The sequence below is a fragment of the Zingiber officinale genome, chromosome 1B (genome assembly GCF_018446385.1).
Source record: "Zingiber officinale cultivar Zhangliang chromosome 1B, Zo_v1.1, whole genome shotgun sequence".
NCBI lineage: Eukaryota > Viridiplantae > Streptophyta > Magnoliopsida > Zingiberales > Zingiberaceae > Zingiber > Zingiber officinale.
In genome coordinates, this window is record NC_055986.1 from 137,840,513 (window position 1) to 137,855,862 (window position 15,350).

Below are 15,350 nucleotides of genomic sequence, written 5' to 3' on the forward strand. Positions count from 1 at the left end.
ATATCATCATTTATGTCTTCACCATTATAGCTTAACTAGGGTTGAAGGCTCGCATTATTCATTCCTTCTTCTCTTTTACTAGTTTGTTAGTTTTAATTCTCGATCTTATTGCTAATCTTCCTTTTCTCAGAGGCTAAAGCGGCTTTTAATTACCAGCTAGCTTTGAGTGGCTTTTCCCATGCAAACCCTAAACCAAGATTTATGATAGAGTCATGAGTGCCTCCTTTCTGTTTTCTTTAGGGAGCATGGAATGAGCTTTAATCCATCCAGCCTTTTGAGGCGCAAAGGCTGCTGCAAGAGAATCATATGACTATGCAAGAGAAGAGAGAATCCATCCAGCCAAAGTCTAGCTACTAATGAATTAATTTTCTAGGGTGGATCCATAACTATGCACGTACATGTTTGAAGTAGCTTCGGTAAAATAAGATTTTGGGGCTCTGGGAAGGGAGAGAGACATTCTCCTTGGCCTTTGGGGGTCAGAGCTAATGGCAGAGGGGAATGTCACGTCTCCTTTAATTCCAGCCGATCGAGCGTGCCCTTGAGAAGGCCACCTAGGTGTTGGCAAGCACATGGTCGGCATATCAAAGAGGACATGCATGCCTTTAATTCAATCCTCTCTCCCCTTGATTTATAAAGTCATGGTCTTGAATCCTGTGGATTGAGCATTGGATTTTGTAGCTAAGTAACTTCAGGTGTGTAAATTGATCAGTGATAAATTACGTTTTTTTTTAATGATAGTGCTTCTGTCTTAATATTTTGATCAGGAGATGAACTTCAGTACGTACGCTGAAATACTGAACTTGTATTATTGAACTTGCATCATTAATTGTTTAACTGGAAGCCTAGTTGTGAAATCGGACTAAATATCAAGTACTGATATAGAACTAGTGGATATATATACAGATTGTGAAATTGGACAGATAAATTGATCTCATTGAGCTGATTAATTAAACAAATTGCATATTTATTCTAATTAATAATCCTGTATTTTAGTTACAATTTATATTTGTAAATTAATCAATAAATATATAAGCTAGTCTATAGACTAAGGTACTCACTTAATCAATATACCAACTAGATCCTTTCTGATCCTATCGGGAAGCTGAGAAGACGGATCTGTCGGTGTGTCGTGTCTGGAAGGTTGACCGCATCCCTATGACCCGGCTGATGAGCTGTCTCCTGTGTTGACCAAGTCGTCCGAAATCTTATGGTCAATAGTGTCTGTATCCAGTGACCGGGTTGCCCCGGTCTCTGGTACCCCGGTGCTCGAGGTGATCCCAAAAATATATGAGCAACTAAATAATAGTGGAACAGTAAAATAAATACAATATGAAGGCGATGATGTACCCTAGCCCAGGGGGGCGCCCTCGGATAGGTGGGTGAGCTGATCGAGTCGTCGTGACCTTGACTAGTACATAAATGTCAACCAGGCGAGTAGCTGGCTTCGGTGGCTCGAAGCCGGGCGCGATATGGATCCGCAAGGCGATGCACGGCCCGACTACAGTCTCGACTCGCAAGCCGGCATACAATAGCGGCACGAAAGCCGCACACACTCTCGGCTCGCAGGCCGGAGGCATAGTACGATACCTGAGCCCTCGGACGGCGGCTGCTTGGAGGGTGACGACGATGGCGTCCGCTGGGGACAACTATGGTGGTCGCAGGAGGCACAGTCAGCGGCTGGAGGTGGCATCGGGCGCTGGGGTCGGCGGAGGCGGCGACAGCCGCTGTCGGTAACAATGACAGCCCCAGGAGTCGGCTGCGATGGTGGTGGCGGTGGCCTCACGAGGCTGCGGCGATGCCTGTCGGGGACGGCGGTGCGCGCTGGCGGCAGCGGCGCGCGATGGCGACAGCGGCGCATGTTGATGGCGGTCGCAGGAAGCGGCAGCGACGCATGTTGATGGCGGTCGCAGGAAGCGACAGTTGTAGTCGCCGGAGGCGGAAGCAGTGCCCGTCGGGGGCGGTGACGCGCACTGGCGGCAGCAACGCGTGCTGGTGATAGCGTTGGTGGTGCTCCTCGTCGTCGTCCACCAGGTCTGTCGGGCGGTGCCCTGAGGAGAAAGAATAAGGAGGGTTGCGGTCGGCGTCGCAAGGAGGAGAGGAAAAGAGTGGTGACCGGCGCTGGCGAGGAGCGAGAAGGGGAGAAACTACCCCCGTCCCCGCTCAGGTTGGCAGTGGCTGCCCCCCACGAACCCAGCCCCCCTCCTCCGCCTTTGTTTGTGAACAGTGCTTATACGCACAAAAAACCTTAAAGCCTTATCCTCCCAAATGACGAAAATGCCTCCTTCACTCCCCTTAATTCCCCTCATGCCCTAAACTACATCCGGATCACAAGCCTCCCCTTCAAGTATAGTCGAAGGAGGCGCGAGTTCGACTGACTAGACTAAGCCCAAAACATAATCACTACCGAACGCGAAATCATACCACTGGGCTCATCTTATCACGTCGAACAAGTAGTTGTGGCGATGTCGCATAAGTGACTCAAGTAGCATCGAGCGAGCAACGAGCAATAATGCGATCTAGGCGACGAAGATAATGCTGATCAAGTAGAAAGACGGGCGATCGAGCCGAGCGCGCGATCAAGAAGATACCGATCAGGCGGTCGAAAAAATGCGAACCAAGTAATCGAGAGAGCGTCGCGCAGGAGATGGTAGCGATGCCAAGCGAACTAAGGGAAATAATGCCAAGTCAGCAGCCGGACACAATGCCAAGAAAGCGACAGAACACGATGCCGAGCGAGCGGCAGAATTGTCAAGCGAGCAGCGAGTGAAATGATAGTCGATCGAGTGACACACAAGATGACGAGCAGACAGAGCGAACGAGCAGGTGATGCCGAGCGGGCGACTGAGAAAATGTCGACCAATAGATCGTAAAATGTTGACAGAACCGTCTAGCGAATGTCGAGCGTTCGACCAAGTAGTTCAAGTGTCTGGCCAAACGGACGGCTGAGCGATCATAAACCGCCGCTCGGATTGCCGTAAAATTTGACCGGGAGATCAAGCGAGAGGCAAAGCAACGCTGGGCAGGCGTGGAGCCTGAAAACTGAACGGGAGCATAGCTCGTGAAATCGAGTGCGAACGGAGATGAAAGTCGTGAGCCGAACGGGTGCATCGCACGTGAACTGAACTGAAGCGTAACCTGTGAGTCAAGGGCGCGTGGAAGAAAAAGTCGTGAGCCGCACTGGTGCATCACACGCGAAACCGAAATGGAAGTCGTGAGCCGAACGGGCGCATCGCACGTGAACTGAACTGAAGTGTAACCTGTGAGTCAAGGGCGCGTGGAAGTGAAAGTTGTGAGCTGCACTAGTGCATCGCACGCGAAACCGAAATGGAAGTCGTGAGCCGAATGGGCGCAGAGCCTATGAGATCCGATATGCTGGTCCAAGACCAGTGAAGGCCGCTCGACCCTGAAAGGGGGAGATAGTGTCTCCGATACGACTGCTCGACCCCGGATGGAGGAGATAGAATATCCGATGCTCTGATAAGTTGGTCGGTGAAGACACGGGTTTAAGGTCGCCGCTCGACTGCCGATGACGTGAGGATTTAAGGTCGCCGCTCGATCGCCGATGACGCGAGGGTTTAAGGTCGCCACTCGACCGTCGATGAGGTGAGGATTTAAAGTCGCCGCTCGACCGCCGATGACGCGAGGGTTTAAGGTCGCCGCTCGACCGCCGAATCAGCATGGGGTCCTCGAAATCGAGCTCGTGACTCGGATAATATACGCCTGGCCGATCGGCACGGGGTCTTCGACATCGAGTCCGTGGCTCGGATAGTATAAGCTTGGCCGATCGGCACGGGGTCTTCGACATCGAGTCCGTGGCTCGGATAATATACGTTCGGTCGATCGGCACGGGGTCCTCGACATCGAGCCCGTGACTCGGATAATATACGCCTAGCCGATCGACTCGGGGGTCTTCGATCGAGGAACTTTGGCAAAGCAAATAACTGAGAGAGAATATAACAGAAACACTGACCGAGGTCATGAGAATGGCAGAATTTTCCGGCAATGTCCATCTTCACGTTCCAGATCAGGTGCGTTCCCACAGACAGCGCCAATTTGATTCTGTCGGGAAGTTGAGAAGACAGACCTGCTTGTGTGTCTTGTCTGGAAGGTTGACCGCATCCCTATGACCCGGCTGATGAGCTGTCTCCTGTGTTAACTAAGTCGTCCGAAGTCTTCTGGTCAGCAATGCCTGTATCCAATGACCGGGTTGCCCCGGTCTCTGGTACCCCGGTGCTCGAGGCGACCCCACCAATATATGAGCAACCAAATAATAGTGGAATAGTGAAATAAATACAATATGAAGGCGATGACGTACCCTGGCCCCGGGGCGCCCTTGGATAGGTGGGTGAGCTGATCGAGTCGTCGTGACCCTGAATAGTAGATAAATGTCCACCAGGCGAGTAGCTGGCTTCGGTGGCTTGAAGTCGGGCGCGATATGGATCCGCAAGGTGACGCACGGTCCGACTACAGTCTCGACTCGCAAGCCGGCATACAACAGCGACACGAAAGCCGCACACACTCTCGGCTCGCAGGCCGGAATATAGGCATAGTACGATACTTGAGCTCTCGGACGGCGGCTGCTTGGAGGGTGACGACGGTGGCGCCCGCTGGGGATGATTATGGTGGTCGCAGGAGGCACAGTCGGCGGCTGGAGGTGGCATCGGGCGCTGGGGTCGGCGGAGGCGGCGACAGCCGCTGTCGGCGACAATGACATCCCCTGGAGTCGGTTGCGATGGTGGTGGCGGTGGCCTCACGAGGCTGCAGCGGTGCTTGTCGGGGACGGCGGCGCGCGCTGGCGGCAGCGGCGGTGCGCTGGTGGCAGCGGCGCATGCTGATGGCGGTCGTAGGAAGCGGCAGCTGTAGTCGCCAGAGGCGGAAGTAGTGCCCGTCGGGGGCGATGGCGCACACTGGCGGCAGCGACGCGTGCTGGTTATATCATTGGTGGTGCTCCTCGTCGTCGTCCACCAGGTCTGTCGGGCGGTGCCCTGAGGAGAAAGAAGAAGGAGGGTTGCGGTCGGCGTCGCAAGGAGGAGAGGAAAAGAGTGGTGACCGGCGCCGACGAGGAGCGAGAAGGGGAGAAACGACCCCCGTCCCTACTCAGGTTGGCGGCGGCTGCCCCCCACGAACCCATCCCCCCTCCTCTGCCTTTGTTCGTGAACAGTGCTTATGCGCACAAAAACCCTAAAGCCTTATCCTCCCAAATGATGAAAATGCCCCCTTCACTCAATTCCCCTCATGCCCTAAACTACATCCGGATCACTTTCTATGTCCCAATCTCACAACATTGCTTATTTCTCACTCTAACAATTTTGGAATAAAGGTATACGCTTAAGACTTAGGCTAATAATCATTTTGTTCGTGATTGCTTCCACTAGAAGAAAATTGTCAATTTGTGACTAAATTAAAATTTAGTCGCTAAATAAAAAAGTATTAAAACACCTAGTCATTAATTTTTTTTTATCATTAACAACTGATTTTAATCCATCATAAAATAACAGTTGATTAGAAATTTTAAATGTTAATTTTTCACTTTTACTCTAATATTTACGACGAAGCAAATACGTTCCAAATCTAATCCCCCCACAACAATTTTAAGTTATTTTATCATTAGTGACTGATATTTAAAATCGATTGCAAAATAATAACTATTTAGTAATTTCAATTGTTAATTTTTCACCTTGACTTCAATTTGTAACCGATCGTAATAAAATTTAAAATAGTTAAATAAAGACTAATTAATATTTTTTATTATAAATTAATGGCAGAGTGAGACATTTAGCCACTATTTTTTTTCATTTTAATTTTTTTATTAACGAACTAATTTTTAAAATCAATCGTTATTTTGTGATATTTTTAAAAAACGTCACAAAATAATGATTGATTGGTAATTTCCATTGTTAATTTTTTACTTTTAGAGCATTCACATCAGTTACCTTATTCAAAAAATTTATCCTATGCATCAATTCCTTATCCATTCCCTAAATTTAGATTTGATGAATAATGATTATTTAAATTCAGAGAATGAAATCTCTACCCTAAAATAAAATAATATTTTCTTTTTAATCTATCTCCTTGCACTCAATCTCTCTCCTTCCACTCATTCCATAAATATAATAATAAAAATAGAAGAAAGAGAAAATAATAATAAAAAATTAAGGATGATGGAAATTTTAGAGTATTTGATGTAGTGTGTATGAAAAATGATTATCTAAATTTAATAAAGTGGGTCATTTACCCTAAATTTTAAATATAGTATAACTGATGTGAATACTGTTATATTTTACATTCGTTGTGTTTCTCTAATAGTCTATAAAGATTCAAATCGTTCCTCCATTGTTCCTCCGTGGTAACTCTTCCGTTCAACAATATTCCAACCCTATCATCATCATATGAGGTGGTCATGGTCGCAAGAGGCTATCAACTGTAGTTGCATCAGGCAACCTTCCCTATGCTCGTATCAGGCGATCGACCCTGCCCTTTGCACAGTGGTCGATCCCCTACTTGCTACGTGCAGTACGGTCGACACAGACATTAATGGATCATTTTTTGCAAGTTCAAAATAACAGACAAATTGAAGCAAATTAGATAAGCTATCAATTGACTCTTGTACTTTAAATCTTTGGGATTATGATACAGTGATTAGACTTTTCAAACGATTAATCATACATTTAAGATTCGAATCTTAGTTACGATGCACTATAATGATTTTTTTCTAATGAGATAACAAACCTAAGAACGCTGACTAATTAGATGCATGAGCCTTCTTGAGCGTTTTCTAATTTATACTAATAGTTGGTATAAAACTTTCATGGGACAGAATTAATTACCTTTAAAATTAATCGTTTCAACAGTTGAATACTGGATTATCAAAGAAAAAACGAGGAACTCCTTAAATAACATATTCAAGTTAATTATTCATAAGTCACTAAATGTACTAGCTAGATCACCTATCAACTCAACTAACTCAACTCAACTTAGATTAGTATTAAGAATAGTTCTTTTAAGAAACAATTTTAAAATTATTTAATTTTATTGAGATAGTTGGTGGGAGTGGCATTTCTCACCGTAGCGCCATGTCAGCAGATTGACAACGGACGAACTTAATTAAAAAACAGGTGAGATTTGACATTAATCTCATGTCCTATTATACTTAATAACCTGGTTATTGTGCTTGTGATGGAACTATCAATTAACCCAAACACAGAAACACTATATGTTACATACTGTAACATTTATTTTTAAGAAACCAAACCAAAAATTTGCAAATTGTTTTACCTTTTTAATTAAAAATCATAAACTAATTCCATATTTGTTGATCGCGGGGAAAGAGAATACGTGTGATTTCGTATGGTAAAAGAATAATTATAAAGATCTATTTTGATTTGTAATGATTATTAATGTTGCCTGTTGGTAATAACATATTAATTTATATTGGTTATAATAACATGATGTAATTATGCCATTAATATGATTGCACTATTGCCCCGCCCAACCCTAATGATTATGGAAGTCATATGTCAGCAATCGACTTGCTTACCCATGAAGTTTCTAACTCAAGACGTGTCAAAATGCTGTAAATATTAATATAAGAGACCTACTTATTATTCCTTAATATTCAAAGATTAATAAATCACTTACTAATAATAAACGAATAAATAAGGCATTTAACGAAATAATTAAACAAACAACGCGGTGGACCAGCTGGCACCTGTCGAAGACCGCAGGTCACGAGTCGGATTAATAAATATATTACCCGATCCGCTAGGCTACCCGTTCGGGCTATAAATACCCCCGCTTCCTGGTTCATCTCGTCTACGCCGCCTTCGCCCTTCTGTTCGCTTACTCTTCTCTGTTGTTGCTTACCCTCGTACCGAGACCTCGTCGTAGTTTCAATGGCCGCCTTCGGAGCCCAAGCCCTCGCGATCTGCCTCGCCGTGGTTTTCTTCGCCTCCTTCCTCGCTGGAGGAGCCTTCGCTGCCGAGGCTCCCGCCCCCGCACCCACCTCTGCGGCCTGCGTCGTCTCCCCGCCGCTCGCCGTCGCCTTCATCGCCTCCTCCGTCGCCCTACTTCTCGGATCTCTTCGCCGCTGATGGATCCGGAGCGCGCTCTGGTTGAAGTCCTCGGTAGGGTTGGATTCGAGTCGATTTATGGTTCTTTTCATTCTAGATCTAAATAATATGATTGATGATCGCTATTCGTGGCTGTTACATGTGGATTCTAAGATAAGAATACGAGGCTATGGTATATAGATCCTGATAGTAGGATTTGTTATTGAGATGCGTGGTGTTATTTTATCCTTTCCTCTTGATCATTTGTTGTGTTTTGGTGCTCTGGATGGATTGATCCCTTGCGATGGAGCTGGCACGCCCTAAAAATCTCGACTCCTCTGGCGATTCCTTTTCTCCAACAGCCAAAAACCAGTTGAATTGAATGCAAAAAAAAATCGATTCTAGACGAGATGTTTGATTCCGTAGTACTGGATATTTTATCACTTCGATTGTCACCTTTAAATCCGTCCTTTTCATTTTGGTGTGCACAAGTGGAGCTTTCTTTCTCTTCGGAACAAGTGTTCATTGACATATTTTAATTTTTAACCGCTGAGAATGTGCGTTTTTTTTTTTTTTTGCATGATTACCTTCATTTTGAAGACGAAGCAATCGTTCTTGGATCACCTAACATAAATTTTAGCGCATTTGAGCTGGAATTACTTCAATGTTTCTTAACCAACAAATCATCCACCACCGTGAGCCCATGACAACTCATCGACGACCACGATTTGACCAACAGCAATGTATGGCCAACAGCAAGAACTTGAGTTCGGAACCGATTTGTCCGTGGACTTCTTTTATTTATATTTCAAATGGTTCATGTGTCAAACCTTAGGAGTGAACAATTGGTTGCCCCTATTCTAACCTTAATTTATAGAACATTCTATATTATAATTATTATAATTTTAAATTTTAGAAAAAAAATAAAACTAAGTCAGAGAATGCAATTAAGAAGTTGCGATAGAGTAAGGGGTAGTATTCATACTTCTTAAATAAATTTTCAATTTATTTTTTAACTGTAAGTAAATTGAAATTTTGTTTTTACGATTACCATCAATATTTTGGATTGCTGGGTCTAACTGCAAAACGTATTTAATTCGGTAAATTAATGAATCATGTAGTTTAAGTTTTGTATTACTCAAATAGCGTAGATAATTTTAAAAATATCCAAATTACATATCTAATACTTTTTTCCAAGAACATATCTCCTGGTTTTTTTTAATGGACTAGGAGATGTATCATTCATAATTGCGGCGTGATCGTAGTCATAATCCGGTCCCAATTGATTGCGTTCTCTTCTTGAATTTATCGTCCCCTTTAGATTATAGTTTTGTTCGGAGCGGACGGTCGAGACCATCTAAAGGCCACCCCTCTTGGTGCCTAGCAACCTAGTCATTTGCCCACCATTGACGGCTTCCGACCGTCCATTTCAAATTAAACTATAATTTAAAAGGGATGATGAATTTAAAAAAAGAATCGTAATCAATTACAATCTAATTATGATCACGATACGATCATTTATGAATGATCCATCCTTAGAAGGATTAGGAGATTGCTTTTTTTTTTCCTATGCGTGTTGGCTTTGGTTTATGGAATGATTGCTATAAAAATTCGTTTTGAGAGTTTATATATATATATATATACAACCCTGTTATGCTGCGGGACTTAAGAAACGCGCCTGTGCACGATTTTTCTTTGCTGGCATTGCAGACGTGACATTTGACTTGTTTCTTTAATATGGATTTTGCTTTTGAAAATTCAAAATTTTAATGAGGTTGAAGCGATTCAGAACTATAGGGGGATCGGTTTGTGGACCGATCCACCTATAGGCTGATCGGTCCACAGACCGATCAGCATCATCCCAGACCGATCAGGATGTGTCCTGATCGGTCCAGAGGGCTATGGATCGGTCTGTTGACCGATCCATAACGATGTCGTTTGTCTTCTGCTGTTTCTCTGCGATTTCTGATTCTAGTTAGGAAAAACGATGTCCTAACATCCTCTACGAAGCCACTAATTGCAGTCCAGATAATATTGACAATTGCAAGAGACGATTATAACGATCAAGCAAACATACAGTATGTCCGCTAATCGACGATAATTCCTCTTAATTAAATGTGTTACCCGACTCTTCTTGTATGTCCGCCCGCGACCTCTTCCCAGCGGCGAATCACGGCGGCCGGCTGCTCAGGATGGGAAAGTACGAGAACTGTTAGCAGGCGGTGAAACCTGCGATGTGTCGGGGAAGGAGGAAAACAAACTGCAGCAGAGGGGACACTGTTTGCTGTGCCCGGTGATGATTTCTGTCGGCTACTCGCAAGCAGTTCTGCGCTGGGTCGGACGCCAAGAGAACAGAAGCAGTTTTAATCGAAAACAGAGATGAACAAATAAAGCTTTCGAGAAAACAAAGATGAACAAAGATCATTTAGCAAACTCATAGAGGTCTTACAAATCGTATGCGCGAGTCGGTGAGGATGGCGTGCCCTAGATCTTCGTCCCTTTGGTTTGGCGAAGAGAGTTTCGCTTAGGACGGCGTGCCCTAGATCTTCGTCCCTTTGGTTTGACGAAGAGAGCTTCGCTTCGGAAGGTCGCCGAGAGAGATCCGAGGGGTACGATCAGGCGGGCCCTAGCTTCGTCTCTACTGTTTGTGCGAAGAGGCGAAGAGAGCTTAACGTGGATTTGCTTTTGTCAAATGCCACGTCTGCAATGCCAGCAAAAAAATCGCGCACAGGCGCATTTCTTAAATCCCGCAGCATAACAGGATTATATATATATATATATATATATATAGACGAATAAATATTTCGTATCGAGTTTTCTAGATTTATCTATCAATTTTAGTGATTATATCAGTCAATTTTTGTTTAAAAGTTAATTGATTACTATAGATATATGTGAATGAGCAAAATAGATACACCCAGGAGGAAAGTTAATTTAGTATTTTTAATTCGGTTCAGTCGAACCGAACCGTAATCAAGATCCAATCGAACACATGACTTTTCAGCTAGTACGAGTCGGGATTCGACCAAGACGACGAGACCTTTGTTGCCATTCACAAGGCGCGCTCCATGTCTAGCCTCCGTCTTCCCGTCCCGATCGCCGGAACCGGTGCTGGCGTCTCCACCTCATCCATTTCCTCTCTTCCAAATCTCATCTATTTTGTCGACTCTAGAAGGCAACTCCGCTTTCCTGCCATCGCTGCCAAAGCTAGACCAAATAAGCGGGACAAACCCCTCCAAAAACCCTTGGAGGTTGCAGGCTTCGAAGAGGAGACGATAGAGGTAGATGAAACAGAAGGACGAGGAGAGGAAGGTTTCGATTATTTCCCTTCTTCCAATGAATTTAAGGGGGAGCAGGAGGAGGGAGAAATGGAGGTGGATGAATTCTTGAATTCTTCAAGTGGATACAGAAGCAGAGGGAATGAAGAGGACTATGATAGAGATCCAGAGCTGGCGGAGATTCTCGGTAGCTGCTTCGATGACCCCAAGAAGGGCCAATCTCGAGTAACACACTTCAATATCTCATCCAATTATTAGGGTTTAGGGCTTATTGTATTGACATAAAAGGGGGAATCTCTTATAGTTCTAATTTTTATGTTTTCTATATATTAATAGGTTGAGGAGAGAATAAGACGGAAGAAGCACAAGATTTTGCATGCTAAAACTGGGTCTGCTAAACCAATGAAGATCATCTTCAACAAGTGAGTGACTGCCAATGCCTTTGGCTACTGGATAATCACATTTATTAACACTCTCATGCTGGATTCTTGGGAACTCTTACCTTGTGATATTGATTTTTTTTTTTTTTTTGTGTGAAATACTTGCAATATTTAATCGGGTTAGGTTGAGGGCGTGAGCCATATATGTGCACAGGTATTGATTCTAGCTAACTTATACTTAACATACGCTATTTCTCAGAGTCTCTCATGTTTTGGGGGACCTTTTTTCCCTTCTTTTTTAGTCAATAATACACTAAACATGCATTTTATTAAGCAAGGCGTGGATCTCCTGTCTTGCAAAATCAGAGTATAGTGTAACTGCTCGATCATCAATCAACAGCATGAGTTATTGCTGCTTTAGTGCAAAAATGACCACGCGTCGCAGCATTATGGATATATACCTCAGCACAGACAGAGCATCTTGACATGCTATGGATGTGCTTAAAGATGGCCGCTTGAATCTATTAATGATAAATTAGCTCAAATGAAGTCGAAAGCATGAGTGAGAGAAGGATATTGAACAATATTATAGTAACTGCACATAAAAGTAAGTTGAAAGATCTATATGTCATTGGTAATATATTCTTGTATAAAGTGTCACAAGATATAATTCATATAGCCAATCCCAAATAGTTGTGATTCATGGCTTTTTGTTATGTATATGTTAGCAAGTTATTTAGCTTAAAACTAATATACTGATCCAAAAGTTTTGAATGGAACTGAGATTTATAGATTTTGTAAACTACTTTATCTAACCAGGTGCTTCATTATGCCATATGTTTCTCCCCCAATTTCTCATAAGATGATTTAGTTCCTTCTCATTTTTTTTTTTATTCTGTGAAACAGTTCTAACTTCTATAAGTTGATCTGTGTCAGGTTTGATTTTTCGAACTCCTACATATGGTTTGAATTCTACAATGTTCCGTTAGCAAAAGACGTTACTTTAATCTGTGATGTAAGTGTATCAAATGAGTCTTCATTGACTTCATTTGGTTACTTCTAAAGAAGATGAATAATTATGTATACAGACTATTCGATCTTGGCATATAATTGGGCGCCTTGGAGGATGCAACTCGATGAACATGCAGGTACAAAATTTGAACAAACTATCTAGATACGGCTAGTCATGTGCATTTTCAATTGTCCAGTGTCCTCAATATTCTTGACAGCTCATATCAGTCTAACAATGGGATGGTTTATGAATCATGTGCTTGACAAGTATTCAGTACTGTTATATCGAAAGGTATAGAGTTCTAGTGTGTTGTAACTTGAATTCCATGCAAAAGGAACAGAGTTGCACCTTGTTCTTTTCGTGATATGTTCACACTCAATGAAGAACATAATTGATGCAATGGTCATGATCTACTCTAGTTGATCGACGAAAAATGATCATCATCCAACACGTTTTGGAATTTCACTCTGTAACAATCAGAAGTGAAAAAGACTTGCTACAGCTGCATGATATTAAGTAATTCAACTTGGTAAGTAGGAGCTCCATAAGTATGTTACGTACATATTCAATGTATTTAAATTGGACTGAACATTGAGGTTCGTAACTCTGATATGCAATTCAGCTAGAAAGGCAGACCAACTTTAAAAGTAAATTTGAGTTTTCAACTGGATTTCTAGTATGAAACATATGATTAATATTTTTAATTCTCTTCTATTTTATTTTATCTTTTAAAATATATACAGTTATCACAAGCACCGCTTGAGAGTAAAAGACTGAGTTATGATGCTATTCAAGGAGCAAATGTTACTCCAGCAACATTTTACAACATTGGTGATCTGGAGATTCAGGACAATCTGGCAAGGATATGGTAAATCAAACTCTTTTTTGCATTCTTGAAATCCTTCTCAACTAGCAATATTTTCATAGATTTATATACATTTGTTTTGTATGGATTCTCAATATGATATTTACAGGGTAGACATTGGTACCAGTGAACCTCTGCTGCTGGATGTCCTGATTAATGCGTTGACAAGCATCAGCTCAGAGTAACCTCGAGATCCTTATTTTTCATGAACTCTAAATTTCATTATACATATTACCATGTTACTCTTATGCTAGTGCCAAATGTTCCAAGTTATTATTCGTTTTCTTCTCTCCATTAGAAATCCCTCTCAGCAGCCAGTATTGCTGACTGTAATTCCTAGGGTCCCTATTTTGCTAGTTCTTTTATCCAGTGTCTGACGAAGTGATGAAAATTGTCTCCTCGAATCTCAACTCTGATTTTGTTTTTAATTTTTTTTTTTTTAAATTTTACACATAGGAAATTCCTTCTTTTTACGTACCTGATTAAATGATCCCTGGCTTCACTAGCTTTTCTTCCTTTTTCAGTTATGTTGGGATCAAACAGCTAGTGTTTGGAGGGTCAGAATTTGAGAATTGGAAGGACGATTTGATATCTGAAGATGCTGGTTACCACGTTCACAAGATCTGATATCTGCTTATGGTGATCTCGATCGGGTGGAAAAAACTCTTATTCACGAATATGTTTTTTACATAATGGCATGTTTGTCACTACATGGTTCCAACGCTGTTCATGAGAATGAATAGGAAACATGTACAAGGACAAATAGTTTTGATTGCTGATTTATTTATTGTTATCGTTTGAACACATCGACGATTGTTTCGGTGTTCATAAGTTCCGACTTTTTCTAGCAGTCGGTTGACTCTTCTAAGCTAAGAGATGGTAGTCGTAAAAATTGCAAGATATTAAATATGATAAAATATTGCCAAGGGAGAAATGAGCCAATTATGGGTTAAATTGTAAAGAAATGTCGATGTTTGAACTCAAAAGCAAAACAGCAAATTTTGACACATGAAGGCATTTCAAGCTGTCGTAACATCTTTTTTTTTTTGTTTCCGTTGGTATATTCATTGCAAATGTTGACCAGTAGTAGTATAATTATGACAATTAATTAGCTAATACTAATGTATTTTTTGGCATGTTTAGTAGTAGTATAATTATGATAATAGAATATAATAACAAATTGATGTATCTATTAGTAGAATATAATTGATATACGTTCTAAAAAATATTGTTGCGTATAAAAAATTAACTAAAATGAAACGAGTGATTCACTTCCATTGGATTCAGCCCTCTGACGATTTTGCTAAAGGATGTTTGTATCATGTTAACTAATCCTTGATTGACATTGTAAGTTACATTATTTATTAGGAAAAATAATTCTTAATCGAATTGAACCGAATCTAGAACAGCTGTTAAGATTTAGGTTTAGATACAATTTAATTCCAAGAAGAACTAAAATAGTAAAATTATGTACGTAATGAAGGTTCATTTGTTACTCGAATCATTAATTAGGTCAACAATTACAATACATGCTTTTTATTCTAAAAAGAATATAAATGTTCAAAAAGAAACCTCTGATATCTGCCTCATGAGAACATACATATAGTCTTGTAGACTTATACTAGCACCAGAAGTTCTCCACAGTCTAAAAGACAATAAAGATGAATGAAACAAATTTGTATGACGCATGAGGAAAAAGCAACACAAGTTAAATCATAATTGGAGCAAAACAAACCCTAACAGAGCATCTAGTTGGGAGTCTAAAGC

At 41.9% G+C, this 15,350-nt stretch overlaps 2 protein-coding genes across 2 annotated transcripts; one reads left to right on the top strand and one right to left on the bottom strand.

The window, feature by feature from the left end:
* Positions 1-1,498: 1,498 nt before the first annotated feature.
* Positions 1,499-8,161, bottom strand: LOC122042574 (serine/arginine repetitive matrix protein 1-like). Its single transcript, XM_042602754.1, has 3 exons — positions 7,790-8,161; positions 4,316-4,985; positions 1,499-2,208 (listed from the first exon to the last, which is right to left on the bottom strand). The coding sequence occupies exons 1-3, from the start codon at positions 8,159-8,161 to the stop codon at positions 1,499-1,501; spliced, it is 1,752 nt and encodes a 583-aa protein (XP_042458688.1).
* Positions 8,162-11,040: 2,879 nt separating this feature from the next.
* Positions 11,041-14,387, top strand: LOC121981737. Its single transcript, XM_042534431.1, has 7 exons — positions 11,041-11,551; positions 11,663-11,748; positions 12,643-12,721; positions 12,795-12,854; positions 13,462-13,586; positions 13,693-13,764; positions 14,108-14,387. The coding sequence occupies exons 1-7, from the start codon at positions 11,117-11,119 to the stop codon at positions 14,208-14,210; spliced, it is 960 nt and encodes a 319-aa protein (XP_042390365.1). The 5' UTR covers positions 11,041-11,116; the 3' UTR covers positions 14,211-14,387.
* The last annotated feature ends 963 nt before the right edge of the window (positions 14,388-15,350 follow it).

What these genes read in the sequence shown, in the direction of transcription:
- LOC122042574 (XM_042602754.1), bottom strand. Translation starts at nt 8,161, where the DNA reads ATGAAAAGAACCATAAATCGACTCGAATCCAACCCTACCGAGGACTTC. An exon ending in AGATGAACCAGGAAGCGGGG is followed by an intron (nt 4,986 to 7,789) that starts GTATTTATAGCC and finishes CTTTCTCCTCAG; the next exon opens with GGCACCGCCCGACAGACCTG. An exon ending in AAGGGCGCCCCGGGGCCAGG is followed by an intron (nt 2,209 to 4,315) that starts GTACGTCATCGC and finishes TCACAAACAAAG; the next exon opens with GCGGAGGAGGGGGGCTGGGT.
- LOC121981737 (XM_042534431.1), top strand. Translation starts at nt 11,117, where the DNA reads ATGTCTAGCCTCCGTCTTCCCGTCCCGATCGCCGGAACCGGTGCTGGC. An exon ending in ACGTTACTTTAATCTGTGAT is followed by an intron (nt 12,722 to 12,794) that starts GTAAGTGTATCA and finishes TTATGTATACAG; the next exon opens with ACTATTCGATCTTGGCATAT. An exon ending in GACAATCTGGCAAGGATATG is followed by an intron (nt 13,587 to 13,692) that starts GTAAATCAAACT and finishes TGATATTTACAG; the next exon opens with GGTAGACATTGGTACCAGTG.